We start from the raw sequence: 20024 nt of genomic DNA on the forward strand, positions 1-20024 counted from the left end.
AGTTTACCAGCTGTGAAATATGACTGTGATACTGAGTAATCAGACTAACGCTGGGTGGAGTGGGTACTTTATGAATACCACAGGGACAAAGGAAGGCTGCTCTTCTCACACACTGCTGAATCTCCGGATCTCCGCAAGGTCATAGCCAGTTACGGCAAAGGAGCTGCCCGAGGAATCACAAAATCGAGCACCACACAGCTGGGTGTCAGAGACACACTCACCATGACAGTGTTCCACCTGGGAGAGCAGAGGGCTGGTCAGGGACTGCTGCCCCATGCTCGGGCCCCCCCCATTCCACCCACCCCATGACACATACCTCAATGTAGCCACTCTCTGGGCTTCTGCCCAGCTTCCAGATATGCACAAAGGTGTCCTCACCTGCAGAGAGTAGCTGTGGAAGAGGAAGCGGGGGGAGTCAGAATGCCCTGACAGGGGACAGGTATAAGATGGAATCCCCAGTCGAGGTGCCCCGGGGAGGCACTGAGTTGCGAAGACAAGCCTGTGGTGTTCTCTCAACATTCCACTGCCAGGAAAAAGGGTATGTAGGGACAGAGGAGGAGACTGACCTTGCCCACCTCAGGAGCCAGGTCCAGGGCGCAGATGGCCCGGGCATGGGCATTGATCTGGACATGTAGATTTCCTGTGGCGGCCTCATACAGATGCACTTGTCCGTTCCCATAGCCTGCTGCTATGATCCCCTGCCACAACTGCACAGAGGGGCACGGCACTCTGCAAGGGTGACACCCAACTTTGTTTTGCCAGATCAAATCGTACTCCCCAACCTGAAGCTACCTCAGGAAGCCCTCTACCCCTTCTGCCTCACCTACCCAAATCCTGGAATGCGGGTCAATAATGTGAATTCTGGCCCTGACCGCCAGACACACAGCAAGCCTGAGTCATCTGCCGTCACCATGTCAGCCACACAATCCTGAAGGGAAAGGCAAGATCAGCCCTTCCCTTTCTCCCCTGCTATGGTCCTGTATACAGGGCAGGAGGGGAAGGGAGGCAATGTGTGCATCTTTGCCTCTCCAGGCAAAGGGCAAGATGGGTCTCACTAGCTAGACCTATCAGAAACCACCCCTACCACCAGCGTTCCCTTAGGAAGCATGAACTGCTTTCCTTGAATTTCTTCGTGGAGTCCCATCCCCCAGTAACACGTTAGGAGGGGCTGCATAATTGCCTCACTGGATGGATGATAAAACTGAGGCCACAGTGTCATGACCTTCTGGAGGTCTTGTAGTGAACCAGTCACAGTCATGACTAGACCCTGGGCCCCTGCACCCCCAACACCAGGCAGCCAACACAGCCCATGGGCCTAGCCCTATGCCAGGTACAATGGAGAATATGAATAAGAAAATACCCTCCTCTCAAGAGGTTTGCAAATTAATTGGGGAGACAAGAATTGTCTTTTGAGGGCAGTGCCAATTCAGATTTCAGCTAAGAGAGATCAGTGGGAGCTAGAATATGGGGAAGGCTTCCTGGAGAGGATGGATGGCACTGGAGCTGGGCCTGAATAGGTGGGACTTGCCCTAGAGAAGGAGGCTGCACATTTCAGAGCTGGAAAGTATCTTAGAAACCATTTGTTCCAACTCCTCATTTCACATCAGTATTATAAAGCCTTAGTTAACTATAAAATACTACATAAATGTAAAGTATCTCTGGCTTTATCACCGAACCTGGTTGCTAAAGACTAGGAAAATGCAGATTTGCCAATCCACCTGTTTAGTGGCAGAGCCAAGACTCAGAGCCAGGTCCCCTCCCTCCCAGGGTGGGGAAGGCTCCCAGCTGGGTAGGGGAAGTGCACTCACCTGTCCCTGGGCAGGCTCAGTGGCAATGTCTGTGATTGGTGTCTGGTGCCCAGCCAGCTCCTCGCTCAGTACAATGTTGGGACCCTTGGCCGGGATGTCAAACACCAGCACCCGGCCTGACCATGTTCCTATAGCCAGAACCAGTACCCCAGTGATGACTTCCTGACCCACCTGGGTCTCCAGCCACCATACTCAACACTTACTCCATCCCAGAAACCATAGTAACAAAACCCCCTCTCACTGCTCCAACAGCCATGCCCCTTCATTCACTATCCTCATCCTATCCCACCCTGATCCTCTGAACCCTTCCATGGTTTACTGGAGTCTCTGATTCCACTCCAGTTCCACCCTTCCCTCTAACTTTCCACAGTTTCCTCAGGCCCTCATTATCCTCCTGGCCACAACCCACATGCTCCAGCACCCCTCCATGCCCTACCCTTGGCTCCCTCACCCACACAGATGAAGTGGCCACTGGCAGCAATTCCCCGGGCAAACACAGCCTGTACTGAATATGAAAGGGAAGAATGATCAGAAATATCCCTTCCTGCAGCCCTAGCAAACACTCTCTGCCCCTACCCCACTTGGTCCTGCAGGTACCTGGGGAGGCATCTCCAGAGTCCAGTGCATGCCAGTAGACCATGGTGTAGCCATTGGACTCGTACATCTGGAAGACAAGGGCAAGAACCAGGGGGCATAACCCAACTGACCTCTGCTGAGTACTTCACATATCCATGTTAGCCTTAGCCCATTTAATCCTCAAAACAAATCTGGGATGTAGGTACTATTTTTATCCTAATTTTTTCAGAGGATAACAGTGAGAGTGAGAAGTTAATAGTGTAAGAACACACAGCTGGTAAAGGGGCAGATACTGGAGGTGACACTTGGGAACTGGAAAAGATGGAAAGATTGAAGATAAGAAATAGAAAAAAAGTAAGTGGGCCAAGCATGTGAAAAGTTTGGAAGTGTTCAGAGGCAAGTGGGGAAGAGTCTGGAAGCCTGGAGGGGAGCTGAGAAGGCTCTGGTGGGGCAAGCAGGAGAGTCCTCTTCTTACCTGTATTCCTCGATGTGAGGTGAGTACCAGCAGCACTCGGAAGGGGAGGACACACCAGTGGACCTGGAGGGAGGTATATCAGTGTAGGGAGAAAATCAAAGCAGGGAAGATGAGTCTTTTTTTTTGGCGGGGGGTGGGGGGGAATGGAGTCTTGCTGTTTTGCCCAGGCTGGAGTGCAGTGGCACCATCTCGGCTCACTGCAACCTCAGTCTCCTGGGTTCAAGCGATTCTCCTGCCTCAGCCTCCCAAGTAGCTGGGATTACAGGTGCACACCACCACACCCCGTTAATATTTTTGTATTCTTAGTAGAGAAGAGGTTTCACCATGTTGGCCAGGCTGGTCTCGAACTCCTGGCCTCAAGTGCCCGTCTCAGCCTCCCAAAGCGCTGGGATTACAGGCGTGAGCCACCGCGCCGGGCAGAAAGGTGGAGATTCTGAAGTTAGAACATGCCTGCTCCTGAAGGTTTGGAGAGAAAAGGCTGGGGGTAGGACTGGGTTCAGCAACATCACTGCTAACTCCATGCCTCACCTGAGTGATAAGTGGTGGGCTCACTCCAGCACCCTCCTTAGCGTGGAGCTGGCGCTGGGCCAAGGGCACACCCTCAGGAGCAGCGCTGAGAAGCTGGGCGCTTGGTCCATGAACCACACCAAAATACGTGAGGTTGCGAGCCGACAGCTGCAGCACACTGAGGTTGTTGCACAGGGCGGCGGCCGAGCCTCGAAGGGGAATGGAGCGCTCCCAGCGGAACATTCTGTAGGGAGGTGCCTCCGAATCACCAGGCGCGCTACAAACAGACGCAGCGGAGATGTCCGAGGGAGGCTATCATCGAGCATTTCGAAAGATGCCTGATACTGGGTCACAGGATGGGGTGCCCTGACGACGGTGATGGGGGAGGGTCACATGGCGTGGGGAGGGTCTCGAGGAGCAAGACAGGGGAGTCCCAGGGCTGTTTTGGGGCGACGGGGGAATCGCAGAGGAGGAATGGTGATGACACAGGACCACCCGATGGCCCCAAGCCTGCGAGCCAAATAAGTGTGATGAAGACCCCAAGGCTTTCTACCTCGGCTCGGATCCCTGAAGCCCCCGGCCTAGGTCAGAAGTAACACCCGCAGCCCCCAGATCGGCTCGCCTGACTCTTGGTTCGTAGGGTCCCTCCAAATCCACCGCCACCATAGAGACGACGCACGTACGCACGGCCCTTGGGCGGGGTGAGCGGCCGGAACGTGGCGCGGTTGCCGGGGCAACTGTGGGCGGGGCGAGCGACCCCGAGCGCGTGGTTGCCGAGGCGACTGTTAGGCCGCGGCGCGGCCGGGACGCAGCAGAAACAGCAGAGTTGCTGCGACAGCGTTGGCTATGGCGCACGAAGGCTCGGTGAGCTTCAGTTCAGCTGGGGATGTACCAGAGCCAGGGTCGGCCGTTAAGGACGGTGTCGGGAACAGTGGGCTGGCTCTGGGCCGCCCAGTGCGCCTACTTGCCCCCGCCCACCGCGCGGGAGTTCTAGATGACCTAGGAAGCCACGTCGGTACTCGGGCAGAAAACCTACACCTGCACGGTGCCCACTCAAACGCTTTGTCACACTCAAGCCATGAGGGAAAGGGTCAGTGGGTGGTGTAGAGCCCGAGAACGGGAAGTGGATTTTGAAACAGCTAATGAATGTAGTAAGTCTCTTACGTGGTGGTGAGTATTTAAATGGATAAGCATTTAGAGAGAGAAGATAACAAAAAAATCTATCTCTAGAATTTCAAGAGGAAGAAATATATTAAATAATTCAGAGGCTGCACTTGAAAGTCAGCCTCTGAATTGTTTAAGAACCAATCAATTGTTTAATTGTTTAAGAACCAATCAATTTTAAAATAAAGAAAACGGGGCCGGTTGCAATGGCTCAGGCCTGTAATCCCAGCACTTTGGGAGGCTGAGGCGGGCGGATTGCCTAAGCTCAGGAGTTCAAAACCAGCCAGGCCAACATGTTGAGACCCCGTCTCTACTAAAATACAAAAGATTAGCTGGGTGTGGTGGCGCGGTGCCTGTAGTCCCAGCTACTGGGGAGGCTGAGGCAGGAGAATCGCTTGAACCCGGGAGGCGGAGGTTGCAGTGAGCCGAGATCCCGCCGCTGCACTCTAGCCTAGGTGACAAGGAGAGACTGTCTCCAAAAAAAAAAAAAAAGAAAGAAAAAAAAGAAAACGGATTTGAAGAGCCTTTGTGCAAAAATATCTCTGTCCCCTCTGGTCACCATCACGGGTGTCAGATGCGAAGCTGGGAGGGGAGGTCTAAGGAACCAACTCTCTTTACCCAGTCCAGTCAGCCCTGCTCTAGTCAAGCTTGGCCTGGGCTGTGGGCCACTCCTGGTGCTTGCCACAGGGCTCTTCTCACTGGTGGATGGGGTAATGAGACTTAAGGGATTTTGAGTTCAGTGCAAGACTTAGGAAACAGCAGATTTGGGGAGATAATGAATTTTAGGAAACAGATATGAGACAAAGTTTTACAGGGCAATAAGCAAAGGTTTGGGAAGATCACATTTGGAGGTGCATTTTGGAAGGAACCAGGTTCAGGGAGACTGTTGTGGGGAATTGAGGGAGCTCCCAAGAGATTGTTTGTAAACTTTTTATGTCCCTAAAGTGAGTTTTGGGGACTAGTCTTTTTTTTTTTTTTTAAGTGATTACAAAAGGAAACAAACTCATTGTAGAGAACTTACAAAATAGAAAAGAGCATAGGAAGGAAATGTACTCTCTGTTATCATTTTGATGTTTTCCTTTTGTTGAACACATAGTGGTTTACATATATGAAATCATAATTGATATGTAATTTTGTATCCTGCTTCTTTCACTTAATATTACATCATAAACATTTGCTTTATGCCATTGCAAATTCTTTCTAAAGATTACCTTTAATGGCTGGGTCAGTGGCTCATGCCTGCGAGGTGAGGAGATCACTTGAGGCCAGTTCAAGACAAGCCTGGCCAACATGGTGAAACCCCATCTCTACTAAAAATAGAAAAAAAATTAGCCGGGCCTTGTGGCAGGCACCTGTAATCCCAGCTACTCAGGAGGCTGAGGCAGGAGAATTGCTTGAACCTGGGAGGTAGAGGTTACAATGAGCCGAGATCTTGCCACTGCACTCCAGCCTGGGTGACAGAGCGAAACTCTGTCTCAAAAACAAAAACAAACAGAAAAGATTACCTTTAATCATTGCGTAATATTTCAGTATATATAGCATAGTCAATTATTTATTCTCTTTTTAAAGACATATTTTCAATATTCTGCTATTATAAAAATACCACAGGGAATTTGTTGGAGAATATATATATATTAAGAACCAAAAAATATATATATATTTTTTTGAGACGGAGTCTCTCTCTGTTGCCCAGGCTGGAGTGCAGTGGCTGGATCTCAGCTCCCTGCAAGCTCTGCCTCCCGGGTTTACACCATTCTCCTGCCTCAGCCTCCCCAGTACCTGGGACTACAGGCGCCCGCCACCTCGCCCAGCTAGTTTTTTGTATTTTTTAGTAGAGACGGGGTTTCACCGTGTTAGCCAGGATGTTCTCGATCTCCTGACCTCGTGATCCACCCGTCTTGGCCTCCCAAAGTGCTGGGATTACAGGCTTGAGCCACCGCGCCCGGCCTGGAGAATATATTTTTATATTCATTTCAGAAAATGCCTTTTGGTTGTATTTATAGAACTGAAATTGCAGGGTTGAAGAAGTGAAAACATTTTTTGATGTCTTCATGCATACTGTTGCAGCATGATGTCACACTAAATCTTTGCCAATGTTGAGTATTCTTGTTTTTAAAATAATTTCTAATTTGATGAACTAGAAATCAGAATCTCAATACTATATTTATTAGTCATCTACAGCCCCTCTTTTGTGAAATGTCACGTCCTTTGCTTATCTTTGGGATCTCAAATGGTTTTTCTTCTTATAGTTTAAATTTTTATTGCAATGTAGCCCAAGCTGGACTTGAACTCCTGGGCTCAAGCAATCTCCCTGCCTCAGCCTCCCAAGCAGCTGGTACTATGGGTGTGCACCACTGTGCCTGGCCATTTTTCTTCTTCTATTTTTTATTTTATTAGTATTTATTTATTTATTTATTTATTTATTTATTTGAGACAGAGTCTCGCTCTGTCACCCAGGCTGGAGTTCGACAGGATGATCTCAGCTCACTGCAAACTCTGCCTCCTGGGTTCAAGTAATTCTCATGCCTCGGCCTCCCTAGTAGCTGAGATTACAGGCGCCCACCACCATACCTGGCTAATTTTTGTATTATTAGTAGAGACGGGGTTTCACCATGTTGGCTAGGCTGATCTAGAACTGCTGACCTCAAATGATCCACCCACCTCAGCCTCCCAAAGTGCTGGGATTACAGGCATGAACCACCGCGCCCGGCCATTTTTTAAATATGAGCTTTTAATTTACTCGGGATATTTATCTTTTTTTCATATTTGTTACAAATGTCTTTGGTTGAGACGCTCTGGAGTCAGACTTGCATGTGAATGCATTCTGACTTCACTACCTCCTACTTGTGTGATACTGGGTAAATTACCATAAAATGGAGATAAGAATAGTTGATTTAAAAAAAAAAATGTAGAGAACTTTTTAGCTCCCCTGAGGCGGGGCTGCGCTGTCCTAAGGGGGACTCCGAGCCTGGGCTATTTCTGGCGCTGGCGCGGCTCCAGGAAGGCATCCACATTTGCGACCAGCGGTGGCAGCGGTGGAGCCTGGCCGGGCCTCAGCGCCCAGCACCGCCGCTCCCGCCAAACCGGAGCATGCACCACAGGCTGGCGGCCGAGTTCGCCCATCCCAGCCATCACTCTTCCACCTGCTCCTTAGAGAAGGGAAGATGAGCAAGTCAAGCTGAAAGTCCAGCCAGCCCTTGGCCTCCAAGCAGAAAAAGGACGGCACTGAGAAGCGGGGCCGTGGCAGGCCCCACTAGCAGCCTTCGGTGAGTCCCGGGACATTGCTGGTATGGAGTCAGAAGGAGCCCAGCGAAATGCCAACACCTAAGAGACCTCGGGCCGACCAAAGGGAAGCAAAAACAAGGGTGCTGCTAAGACCCGGAAAACCACCACAAGTCCAGGAAGGAAACCAAGGGAAAGACCCAAAAAACTGGAGAAGGAGGAAGAGAAGGGCATCTTGCAGGAGTCCTCACCGAAGGAGCAGCTTCCTTCTGGGACTGGACAGCTTTGATCCACTCCTACCCCGCCACACCCTCCACCCCCTCCCGACACCCACCATCACCACCGCCTCCTGCCACCACCCCCATCTTCCACCTGGCCCTCACCACCACACTACACAACACACCAGCCGCTGCAGGGTCCCTATAGGCTGAGTGGGGAGGACTTTTCCCCTGGCCTGTTCCCACCCCCAACCCCCGCCCACCCACTCATACATATGTGCCCTCCTGGACAAGTCTAATGTCCCACTTAGCCGCACCCTGCACCTGCTGCGTCCCCACTCCTTTGGTGGTGGGGACATTGCTCTCTGTGCTTTTGGTTTGGGGGCCACCTCTCTGCTCCTCCACTGTTCCCTCTGGCTTCCCATAGAGGGGCCTGGGAGGGCTCCCCTGGCCTTAAAAGGGGCCCAAGCCCCCATTCTGGGACACCCCACTCCACTGTCCTGGCAGCAGCAGGTGTGGCCAATGGAGGGGGGTGCTGGCCCCCAGGATTCCCCCAGCCAAACTGTCTTTGTCACCATGTGAGGCTCACACCTTTCATCCTTCCCCACCTTCCCTAGTCCCTGCACTAGATTGGACAGCCCCCATTGGCTACAGGAAAGCAGGAGGGGTGTGAGTCCCCTACTCCCTCTTTGCAGTGGCCCCAGCCCCCTTACCCTCTGCCTGGGTATTGAGTGCATATTGCAGTGATGGAGATGCAGTCACCTATTGTCCAGGTGAGGCCCATGAGCCCTGTGGCAGCCACCTGAGATGGGCTGGGGCTGCTCCCCCACCCCTACTTTGCTTCTACCACTTGGCCATTTCCCCCTCCTCAGATGGGGCACCAATAACAAGGAAACCACCCTTCCCACTCCCAACCCTCCTGCTCCTGTCACCCCCCAAGGTTCTGGTTCCATTTTTCCTTTGTTCACAAACTACCTCCAGACAGTTGTTTTGTTTTTGGTTCAGTGTTCCATTCTTTGACATCCATCATTGCTGCTGCTACCAGCGCTAAATATTTGTTCATCCACATTGCCTCCTGCTCTGCACATGATCCCCTCCCCCAAGTTACTCTTCGTGGGGAAGAGGGGCTGGGGCATGGCAGGCTGGGTGACCGACTACTCCAGTCGGGGTCCTGCCCCTAGGATGCTGCCCCAGAGAGAGCAAGGGGGCCCGAATCCACGATAAAGGGTGTAGGGGCCACCTCCTTCCCCTGGTCTGTCAGGGAGGGGTAGCCATTATTTGTCCCAGCCTGGGGCTCCCCCTCTGGTTTCCTATTTGCAGTTACTTGAATTTAAAAAAAAACAAAAAAATCCTTTTCTGGAAAACAAAATGTGGAGAAGACTCTAAATAGCACCAATAATTCCAGGACCGTTTACTGAATTGTCTTTCTCAAGTACTTTGAACACTGAAGAATTTTGAACACTTTGCAGTGGTATAAGGGCCATGAAGTTAAACCTTCACATTGCCTGAGTTTGCTCACTGTGTGCTCCTAAGCAAGGATGGTTAACTTCTGTCAGTTTCTTTCTTCTTTTTTTTTCTTTTCTTTCTTTCTTTTCTTTTTTTTTTTTTTTTTTTTTTTTGAGACGCAGTCTCACTGTCACCAGGTTGGAGTGCAGTGGCGCAATCTGCTCACTGCAACCTCCATCTCCTGGGTTCAAGCAATTCTCCTGCCTCAGCCTCCCCACTTCAGTTTATCTGTCAATTGTGGTTAGTGGGCTGTTAATGAAAATTATTAGGTGAAACATCTACTAAGTATCAGTCACATATGGGCTCTTCCTCAATTGGCCCTTTTCCTTCCCACTAGACAACTGGAGAAAGCTTCCTTCTAACCTACAGCTACTCTTAGGTTCCACTTCTTGGTTTCCTGCTCTGACTGCCCTGTTTTGTTCTCACAGAGGCAGGAGAGGCAGGTCCGAGACCGCGGGGTGACCCGGTCCAAGGCGGAAAAAGTACGGCCGCCCACTGTGCCAGTGCCGCAGGTGGATATTGTGCCTGGGCGGCTCAATGAGGCCGAGTGGATGGCGCTTACCGCCCTCGAGGAGGGCGAGGACGTGGTAGGGGACATCTTGGCCGACTTGCTGGCTCGAGTCATGGACTCTGCTTTCAAAGTCTACCTGACTCAGCAGGTGGGCCGGGATTCGGGTCCTTCAGACTCATTTCCTCCCTCTCCCGCCTCTCCCTGCCGACCTGAGAGACCCTCTCTCGCCTCCGCAGTGCATTCCATTCACCATCAGCCAGGCCCGAGAGGCCATGCTGCAGATCACGGAGTGGCGCTTCCTGGCCCGGGACGAGGGAGAATCTGCAGTGGCTGAGGACCCTACATGGGGTGAGGACGAGGAACCTTCGGCATGCACGACAGACTCCTGGGCTCAAGGTTCAGTGCCCGTGCTGCACGCGCCCACCTCGGAGGGCCTGGAGAACTTCCAAGGCGAAGTACACTCCTCAGGAACCTCTCCGGTCTCCTTTGCCCCTACTCCTGCTCTCCCCTTTCCGACATCTCACTGTCCGAGTGCATTTCCCCAGGACCCTGGGGGCGTGGACCAGATCCCTTTAGGAAGGTCATGGATGGGTCGAGGCTCCCAGGAGCAGATGGAATCTTGGGAGCCTTCTCCGGAGCTGAAAGTCACCTCTGCCCCTCCTGCTACGTCAGAGCTGTTTCAGGAGGCAGGGCCCGGCGGTCCTGTAGAGGAAACGGACGGCCAGTCTAGAGGCCTCTCCTCGGCCGGGTCCTTGAGCGCGAGCTTCCAACTGTCGGTGGAGGAGGCGCCTGCGGAGGATGCCGACCCTTCTCTGGAGCCGTACCTGGTGGCCAGCTCCCAGGCCTTAACCGAGAGGGGACAGCCGCTGGACTTCCATTTGTCATTGGAGGACCTCTACTGTTGCATGCCCCAACTGGACGCGGCTGGGGATCGGCTGGAACTCAGGTCGGAGGGGGTGCCCCGCATTGCCTCAGGCGTGTCGGAGTCCTGCCCCTCTGTGGGCGACGCCACCGGCCCCTCGGAGTCCTCCCAGCAGCAGCGGGCCGGATCCTCGGATGTGCGGCTGAGCGCCCAGCACCACAGGATGCGCCGCAAGGCGGCCGTGAAGCGCCTGGACCCTGCGCAGCTCCCGTGCCACTGGGTGTGCCCTGTGGCTGAGGTCCTGGTCCCAGACTCTCAAACACACCCCTTGGAAGCCTACCGCGGACGCCAGCGGGGCGAGAAGACCAAGGCCCGGGCCGAACTCCAAGCCCTCGGCCCCAGCACCCGTGTCTCCCCGGCAGTGTTCTTCCCTCTCCGGCCAGGCGTTCCTTTCCGTGCCTTGGACTCGGGCCCCGCACTCCAGTTCCCCACTTTAAATTTAGGCCTATCGTCACCATCCTTCAGGTCAAAGCTGTCACTCCCCGACTCCAGGATCCGCTTCCTCACCGCACACCCGGTGCTCCCTGATGTGGCCCGCAGCCTTAGCCCCAAGCTGTGGCCTAGTGCCAGGTGGCCCAGCGGTTGGGAGGGGGAGGCCGAGCTGCTGGGCGAGCTGTGGACTGGCCGGACCCGTGTGCCTCCACAGGGTCTGGAGCTGGCAGACAGGGAGGGCCAGGATCCTGGCAGATGGCCTCGAACCACACCCCCGGTCCTTGAAGCCACTTCCCAGGTGATGTGGAAGCCGCTGTTGCTGCCAGAAGCCCTGAAGCTGGCCCCTGGTGTGAGCATGTGGAACCGGAGCACCCAGATGTTGTTCAGCTCGGGTGTGCCTGAACAAGAGGACAAAGAAGGTAGCACCTTTCCTCCCGTTGAGCAACACCCCATCCAGACAGGTGCCCCAAAGCCCCAGGTGACCATAGCACAGCTAATGAAGAACTCAACCCCCAAAGTGTGGTCACACTCCTCTAAGCCCGCTGCCTCACTCTGATCCCTTAGCCTCTGGCAGTGGTAACAGGCCCCTCCCTCTGCTTGCCAGAAATAAACACCTGAGTTGCCTTAGGAACTAGTCTGATGTCTCTTGTCAGTTTCTTCCAAGGGTGTCCACCCTCTCACTGAACTCCAAGGGGAGCAGTTATCCTGCAGGCCTAGAAGAAGATAGAACCAGGGTTCAGGAAATAATCCTCTCGCCACCCTTAGGAGACCCTGCTTTAGGGCCAAAACTGGCCCATCGCAGAGGTATTGTAGAGAAATCCCCGTCCTCCAAAGGAGTACACATAAGGGCTGCCAGCAGGTCTGGCTCTGTAGAGAGAACTTGGAGTCTCCTTTCAGTAGGGGAGGAAGGAGATGGCCCTGCATAAGCAAAGAGTGATTCGAGATATGAAGAACTTGATTTCTTGCTTCCCCCGTCCCTGGAGCTTGGTCACTTCACCTTAGACTGCAAATCCAAATTTCACTTTTGGAGTTAAGGAGGAACTCTCAAATTCAAACAGTATATTGAACAAACTCAAGAGTCAGTGCCTCCTTAAATTTTATCTCAGGCTCCACACCTGCCTTGTTGCTGGTCTCCACTCTGCCCAGATTTATCCTGCACCCACTTCCTCCTACAGCATTTCCCCAGCAGGCCCAGGAAGTTTCTGCTGTGTTGCTGTGGGCCGCACTCAGCATCCTAGTCTGGGGCGCTGGTTCTGTCTTCCTTATTCTGGTCCTCCTGCTTCAACTATGTGTGCTGCTCTGGCAGAAGTCTCATCCCTGGGACCTCCAGCGCTGCTCCACAGATCTGACTGGGAAAACAGCCATAGTGACTGGGGCCAACAGTGGTGAGTGCTCCTGCCACCCCGAATCCTCACTGTGGTCCTCAGCCTACAACAACTCTCACAGGGAAGGCAGGGAGAAGCATCCACTATCAACACCCTGGTTCCTCCCCTAGAGTGTCCCTTATTCACTGTAGTCACCACCCAGCCAAAGCTGTCCTCCCACAGGCATCAGGAAGGTTGTATGCCAGGACCTAGCTCCGTGTGGGGCCTAAGTGATCCTTACCTGTCAGAGCAGGGAATGTGGACAGTAAGCCCTGGCTGAGATTCAAGCAGCCTCAAACAGTAACGGCCTCCTGCTTGGTGAGGTGGACCTTAGCTCCATGACCTCTATTCGGAGCTTTGCCTGGAGGCTTCTACAGGAGAATCCTGAGATACATCTGCTGGTAAACAATGCTGGTATGTGCCTTGGCTTGCTTCTCCAAACACCTTTCTGCAGCCTCCTTTCTAGCTCAGGAACCCTAAAACAGGTGTCCTCAAAGCCTAACGTATGCAATCTTACCAGAATACACTAATCCATACCCTCCCCTAAAAAGCCAACATTGAGTTATAGCCTTAAACTTCATTGCCCCCATCTTTGCATGTACATGCCCCTGTGGCATTTCTGCTGAAGGTAATATGTCCCTCCCAGACCTTGTCTCCCTCAAGGTGGTCCCTTTATCACTCAATGCCAGTGTTTTCATTTCCTCCCAGGATTCCCCAAGACACTTACCCCAGAGGGCCTGGATCTTACCTTTGTCACTAACTATGTTGGGCCCTTTCTGCTCACAAATCTACTCCAAGGTAAGGAAGGATGGGCACCTTCTGTGCTGCCCCTCTTCCCTGTACCCCTGGCATTCTAGTGACTGTCTCCCAGGACCACCTCTTGCCTCTTGGCACCCAACTGCTTGCTGAGTGGTGACCCAACACACTTTTTGTGTTACACATCAGAGAGGCCCAGCTGGCACAAGCCAGTATTAGAAGGCTGGTAGAAGAATCATTCAGCCCAAAATATAATCAGCAAGGGGATATGAGATCCCAGATCTCCTCCCATCCCCTAGTTCCAGCCAGACCAGTACAGTCAGTTTTTGCAACGAAGGCTTCTTGAGGGGGATACTAGGCATCAGAAACAGAGAAAGCAAGAAGACCCAGTTTATTTTCTCAGGGTTGGCCAGAGGTGTAGGCCATACAGGTGATAACAGTTGATGCATTACTGCCTTGGGCCTAAGTCCTTTGAAGAGGCCCTTTCTGATTGAGAAAGTTTGGCTCCTCCGGGGAAAGGTTTGGGGAGTGGGTGGCAGGCACATTCTCCCGGATGTTTTCTCTTAGATTGTAGAATAGCCCCTTTATTATTTTTGTTTGTTTTTTTAAAAAAAATTACTCATCCCCTTGCAATGTGATAGCCTCTTTAAAAGAAAAGCAATTTTTTTGGGGGGGGGGTCAGGTAATACATATCCAAAGTACAAAATTGAAAGTGTACAAAAGGATATAGAGAGTTGTTTTTTTTTTTTTTTTAACTATTCTTCTCTTCTTGTACATCAACCACCTGTTCCCCCGCCGAGAGGCAACTCAGGGTCTCACGTATCCTTTCGTGGTCAACTAAATTAATCCCAACTGGAAAGTGAACAAAGGCAAAACTCTATGCACCTGCAAGTATGATTGTTTTTGTCCCTTTCCACAAATTGTAACATGTCATGACACTATCTGCATCTTGCTTAGTTTCTTAAACTTCTTTCCTGTCTCCTCTTCTGTAATCTATTATCCCCACTGCCACATCTAGTAACCACTTTTCATCATGACACTTTCTTGCTTAAAATCCTTTGAAGGTACCCCTCTCCTTTGTAGGATGAACTCTAAGCCCCTTCTCTCCACTTAGAAGGCCCTGTGCTAGGCCGGGCGTGGTGGCTCATGCCTGTAATCCCAGCACTTTGAGAGGCTGAGGTGGGCTAATCACCTGAGGTCGGGAGTTCGAGACCAGCCTGACCAACATGGAGAAACCCCATCTCTAGTAAAAATACAAAATTAGCCGGGCATGGTGGTGCATGCCTGTAATCCCAGCTACTCGGGAGGCTGAGGCAGGAGAATTGCTTGAACCTGAGTGGTGGAGGTTTCAGTGAGCTGAGACTGCGCCATTGCACTCCAGCTTGGGCAACAAGAGTGAAACTCTGTCTCAAAAAAAAAAAAAAAAAAACCCCTCCACTGGCTGAGAGCCTTGCCTTTTGCCCTTCCTTAACCCACCTCCTAGTCTCCAGCCAGGCAATCTGCAGCTCTTGGACCATGGTCTGGTTTTTTTTTCACCCTCTTGCTGTGTTTTTGCACATATGGTTCCTTCTACCTGGGATATCCTTTCTCATCGTGTTGGCCTGGCTAACTTTAGTTCACCTGCCAAGATGCAGCACAGATATCACCTCTGCTGTGTGGATCTTTCCACAACCTTCACCTCCCCCAGTCACCCCCATTTACTGGGCTCCATTAGCCCCCTTGGACACATCTTTGTGACTGCACTGATGTTGCTCTGTGAGGATCAGTCTCTCCAACTGAGCAGAGAGTGCTTTTGGTCTCTATGTCACTGTCTGCAAATTTAAAGTCCATTGTCTTCTTTAAGAATAATTTTCTTTCCAGCAAATTTTGGCTAAATACCACCTGCTCAGTTTTTCATTTATAATTTGTAATTTTTAAATTTTATTTTGTATTAATTTTTTTTTTCCTGGGGAGACAAAGTGCAGGTGTTGGAAGCAGCCCATGCAGCAGGCTGGCCTCCTGCTGAGTGATTCTTAATTTCAGTGTAAGCCTTGAAATAGTTTTAGCATTTTAAAAACAATACTGTAAACTGATATGTGACAACTATTTTTTATACTTTATATAATCCAGCCTTTTTTTTTTTTTTTTTTTTTGAGACGGAGTTTTGCTCTTGTTTCCCAGGCTGGAGTGCAATGACGCGATTTTGGCTCACTGCAACCTCCACCTCCTGGGTTCAAGCGATTCTCCTGCCTCACTCTCCTGATGAGCTGGGATTATAGGCGCCCAACACCACGCCCGGCTAATTTTTTGTATTTTTGCTAGAGATGGGGTTTCGCCATGTTGGGCAGGCTGACCTCAGGTGATCCACCTGCCTTGGCCTCTCAAAGTGCTGGGATTACAGGCATGAGCCACCACACCCGGCCAATCCAGATTTTTTTGTATACTTACTGATATGGTTTGGCTCTGTGTCCCCACCCAAATCTCATCTTGAACTGTAATCCCCACATGTGGAGGGAGGGACCTGGTGGGAAGTGATTGGATCATGGGGGCAGTTTCCCCCATGCTGTTCTTGTGATAATGAGAGATCTCACAAGATCTGATGGTTTTAAAAATGGCAATTTTCCCCTGCCTGCTCTCTGTCTCACCTGCGACCATGTAAGACATGCCTTGCTTCCCCTTTGTCTTCCGCCATGATTATAAGTTTCCTGAGATCTCCTTAGCCATGCAGAGTTGTGAGTCAATTAAACCTTTTTTGTTTATAAATTACCCAGTCTCAGGTAGCATCTTAATAGTGGTGTGAGAACAGACTAAAACACTTATGTACTATTTTAAACATTTTTTAAAGATTTAACTTTAAGACTGTAATTTTGTTTTTGTTTTTGTTTTTTAATATTAAACTTGTCAATAGTTTTCCAGTGATGGCCTTCCCTAGCTTTGTTTCTTTAAAAATATTTTCTCAAGTATCTCTGCACACATATTTCTTTTCCCCCAAACCTAGCACCCTTATGTCCTTAGCACCTAGCTTAGTGTCTGCCATATTCCAGGTGCCTAATGAACATTTGTGGGATGGCTAAATGAAGGAATTAATGTATAAATACATGAAAGCAACTTTCACAGTGTTTCCAGCTTCTCCTTCCCCTTCTTAGCCATCAGTGAAATAAAACATATAAATGAGGATCAATTAAGTTAGCTTCAACTAGCACGTACAAGAAAAGCAAGGCAAAACTCTAAACAGTAATATGAAAGAAGAAAAAGATCATTAGGAAGGCACCTAATAATGAAAATGAGGTCCCATCTAACATTAAGCTCTCCTATGCCTAGCCCAGATTTCTGGATAGGGGCCCCACTGCCCCTTCTTAGAGAGCCCTGCTCTCCTATCTTCTGGAGAAGCAGGTTGGGGAGTGAGCATGGGAGTTTACTCTAGAACTTGGATTGAAGGAGTATGGTCCCTCTCATCTCTACCCAGGGGCCCTACAACTGGCAGAGTCAGCCCCAGGGGTGAATGTGTCTTCCGTTCAGTATGCACATGGGTACATTGATGAGGGGCATCTGACAGGAGGCCCTTCGACCTTTAACCAAAACTATGACTGCAGCAAACTGCTATTGACTTCATTCACTGGAGAGCTTGCCCAGAGACTTCCAGGAACAGGTAACTGCCTCTGACACCCCTTACTCCACTCCCAGCACCACCTCCCAACCTTTCACATCTCCTTCCAACATGTCCTGGCCATAAAGTACTCCCAATGTGCCCCCAAACCAGGATTTTATTCCACTCCAACTATCATCTGTGTACCCTCTATTTCTCTCAATCCTGTATTCACATCATTTCAACCTTTTCCCATTCTTTCATCTCCCACAGTATTTCTTTCCTGCTGGTGTTTTCAATACCAGCATCATCCATCGTGTTCCTCCTGCAGTTCACCCAACACTTCCAATACCTATTCTTCCTTACTGGCTTGGATACCATTAAGGTAAGCTATGGAGCACCAGTGTCCCCTGCACCACCCTCAAGTCGCTGGTCAACACTACCCAACAGACTTGGAAGGACCCTTCCCTCATTTGCATGCTGCTGAACTACACTTAACCCCTTTTTTTTATTTTTTATTTTTATTATTTTTTTTGAGACGGAGTCTCACTCTGTTGCCCAGGCTGGAGTGCAGTGGCCGGATCTCAGCTCACTGCAAGCTCCGCCTTCCAGGTTTACACCATTCTCCTGCCTCAGCCTCCTGAGTAGCTGGAACTACAGACGCCTACCACCATGCCCGGCTAATTTTTTTTTTTTTTTTTTTTTTGTATTTTTAGTAGAGACGGGGTTTCACCGTGTTAGCCAGGATGGTCTCGATCTCCTGACCTTGTGATCCGCCCGTCTCGGCCTCCCAAAGTGCTGGGATTACAGGCTTGAGCCACTGCGCCCGGCCCCACTTAACCCCTTTTATCGGTCATCCTCCTCTCTCTTCACTTTGCACTCTCCTTGTGTCTCACCTTCTTCGGAATGACTGTGAATGCTGTGGAGCCCGGTGTTGTGTACATGGGGATTATGAGGCATTTCTCTCGGCCGTACCGCTTCTTCTTCTGGCTTGTCAGCTTCTTCATGAAGGTGGGTGGGGGAAAGAACTGATTTGGCCTAGAGGAATGGGGCAGGGCTCAACTTCTCAGTGTGTCCCAGGAGGCCAAAGTTTGCCTGGCATGACTTCTTTTTTGCTCCTCCCTCCCAACAGGATCTCAAATAAAGTGTATTCCCAGTCCTCTACTTGAGCTTGGCAGAGGAGCAGGATGGTATTTCTGGAAAATATTTCAGCAGTTCCTGTGTGATAACTCTTCCCATTAAAGCCTCTCAGGATCCTCATGTTGCCCAGAGGCTCTGTAATGCCTCAGTTTGACTGACAAGCCTAGTCAAGATTGGACTGACCCTCTGTGACCTCTGCCCTAACTTGCCACCCTTCCTCTAACTTCCAGCACTTACTCTGATTATGCCCTTTGTTTGCTGGCTTCTAGGACCAATCACTGTCCAATATAATGACCTCTGCCTGTTGGCTTACTGATGACTTGAGAGCCAAGAATAGTCAGGGGCCAGCTGTAATCCCAATGCTTTGGGAGGCCGAGGTGGGCAGATTGCTTGAGCTCAGGAGTTCATGACCAGCCTGAGCAACTTGGTGAAACCCCATCTCTATGAAAAAATACAAAAATTAGCTGAGCAGAGTGATGTGTTCCTGTGGTCCCAGTTACTCAGGAGAGTAAGGTGGGAGGATTGCATTGAGACCAGGAGATCAAGGCTGCAGTGAGCCATGATGGCGCCACTGCACTCCAGCCTGGGTGACAGAGCAAGACCCTGTCTCAAAAAGAAAAAAAAAAAAGAATAATCGACACAGTTTAATTTTCCACTTTACTGCCAGTTCGCTGGTGGAAGTACTCATCCTTTAGGCACTAGGATCTCCCAACCTACCGAGTGTCACGGCGGGTTGTGGTGACTTGAAGTAAAACTCCTTCCAGGGAGCGTTAGGGTTACCAGTAAGAAGGGAAATTTTCATTTGTACCTCTTGATTCCCAGACCTGTGCTTCTTGCCTATGGGGAAGACAGCCCCACACAGTGACCTCTGGATTAAGCCATATACCACATCCTATAGCACAGCACCCCAACCTCATAGGGTGTTGTCTCCCAGCTAGTATTATATTGAGCCTGCTCTGGGTGATCCAGTTAATTTAGGGAGTATGAGCCCATTGCTCCTTTTCTGGGATCCTTGTTCATATATATAAATTTTAGAATCAGCTGTTTGAATTTCACACACATACACACACACCCTGTTGGGGATTGCATTGAATCTATAGATCTACTTGGGAGGATTGACATTTTTATGAGATTGAGTCTTCCCAACCGTGGACAAGGTTGACTCATATCTATTTAAATCTTCTTAATACCTGTACAAAACTTTAAATAATTTTATCCACAAAGATCTTGCACAGAAGTTTTACTGCATTTATATTCAGGCACTCTCATTTTTATGCTATTATAAATGATATTTTAAAATGTGTATATCTGTTGATGGCTGTGTGAAACCTCAGTTCTTAGTTTAAAAGAATTTAAACACGGGACACACAGCAAAAGAAGTGCAGCATAGAGTATTTATTGCAAAAGAAAAAATATTTTGAAAGGTAGGTGCAGAACAGGCAGCATACCGAGAGAGGGAGAGAATTCAGGGCAGGCTGCTTATAAGGATGAGACAGCAAAGACTGGCACTAGCGAGACTCCCTTTATGGAAGTCTGACATGATTATTCATGAGGTGGCAAGAGGTGTTACTAGTAAGCATGTTCTGGGTGGTCCTCTGGGTGTGGATGCTCAGTAGCTGTATATGCTTGTTCATATGTCACATGTCTCATTAGCATCTTCAATATCCAGGGGTGTGCTTTTTACTAATAAAATGAGCAACGGGTCAGTTTGAGGACAGGTAAAATCAAACTGCACATGCTGTCTACAGGGGAAATTCCCTACTGAGGATAGCTTTGCTTGAATGAGCTCAGTTACAATGTATATGCTGAGGTTTATTGTGTTGATTGTACAGTCACCACTGTTGCTGCCTTGATTACT

At 50.2% G+C, this 20024-nt stretch overlaps 2 protein-coding genes and 1 pseudogene across 31 annotated transcripts; 2 read left to right on the forward strand and 1 right to left on the reverse strand.

The window, feature by feature from the left end:
- Positions 1 to 51: 51 nt before the first annotated feature.
- On the reverse strand, positions 52 to 4053 carry WDR54 (WD repeat domain 54). Of its 28 annotated transcripts, none has more exons than XR_012422170.1 (10): positions 3989 to 4053; positions 3388 to 3610; positions 2860 to 2922; positions 2406 to 2472; positions 2260 to 2313; positions 1809 to 1936; positions 824 to 928; positions 567 to 729; positions 317 to 391; positions 52 to 237 (listed from the first exon to the last, which is right to left on the reverse strand). XR_012422170.1 is itself a non-coding variant. In XM_045369042.2 (10 exons), exons 1-10 carry the CDS (start codon positions 4030 to 4032, stop codon positions 106 to 108), a joined length of 1050 nt encoding a protein of 349 aa, XP_045224977.2. In that variant the 5' UTR covers positions 4033 to 4053; the 3' UTR covers positions 52 to 105. The 28 variants fall into 28 exon arrangements, 16 of the variants coding, with proteins under 16 accessions (XP_045224977.2, XP_045224976.2, XP_073867619.1 ...); XR_012422168.1 differs by having other exon boundaries at positions 3920 to 4053; XR_012422163.1 differs by having other exon boundaries at positions 576 to 729; positions 3388 to 3643; positions 3920 to 4053.
- Positions 4054 to 4132: 79 nt separating this feature from the next.
- C13H2orf81 (chromosome 13 C2orf81 homolog) lies at positions 4133 to 11975 on the forward strand. Of its 3 annotated transcripts, none has more exons than XM_015433520.3 (3): positions 4133 to 4517; positions 9905 to 10135; positions 10224 to 11975. In XM_015433520.3, exons 1-3 carry the CDS (start codon positions 4509 to 4511, stop codon positions 11895 to 11897), a joined length of 1914 nt encoding a protein of 637 aa, XP_015289006.3. In that variant the 5' UTR covers positions 4133 to 4508; the 3' UTR covers positions 11898 to 11975. The 3 variants fall into 3 exon arrangements, with proteins under 3 accessions (XP_015289006.3, XP_005575596.3, XP_005575601.3); XM_005575539.5 differs by having other exon boundaries at positions 4133 to 4230; XM_005575544.4 differs by lacking the exon at positions 9905 to 10135 and having other exon boundaries at positions 4133 to 4230.
- On the forward strand, positions 7638 to 8180 carry LOC141408325 (high mobility group protein HMG-I/HMG-Y-like; annotated as a pseudogene).
- Positions 11976 to 20024: the final 8049 nt, after the last annotated feature.

The sequence above is a fragment of the Macaca fascicularis genome, chromosome 13 (genome assembly GCF_037993035.2).
Source record: "Macaca fascicularis isolate 582-1 chromosome 13, T2T-MFA8v1.1".
NCBI lineage: Eukaryota > Metazoa > Chordata > Mammalia > Primates > Cercopithecidae > Macaca > Macaca fascicularis.

Coding starts and splice junctions, on each gene's coding strand:
- WDR54 (XM_015433523.3), bottom strand. CDS start 4,032: ATGGTGGCGGTGGATTTGGAGGGACCCTACGAACCAAGAGTCAGGCGA. Junction 2,923..3,387: donor GCCCACCACTTATCACTCAG/GTGAGGCATGGA, acceptor ACCTCCCTCCAG/GTCCACTGGTGTGTCCTCCC. Junction 929..1,808: donor CTGAGCCTGCCCAGGGACAG/GTGAGTGCACTT, acceptor CTTTCCCTTCAG/GATTGTGTGGCTGACATGGT.
- C13H2orf81 (XM_005575539.5), top strand. Junction 10,136..10,223: donor AAGTCTACCTGACTCAGCAG/GTGGGCCGGGAT, acceptor TCGCCTCCGCAG/TGCATTCCATTCACCATCAG.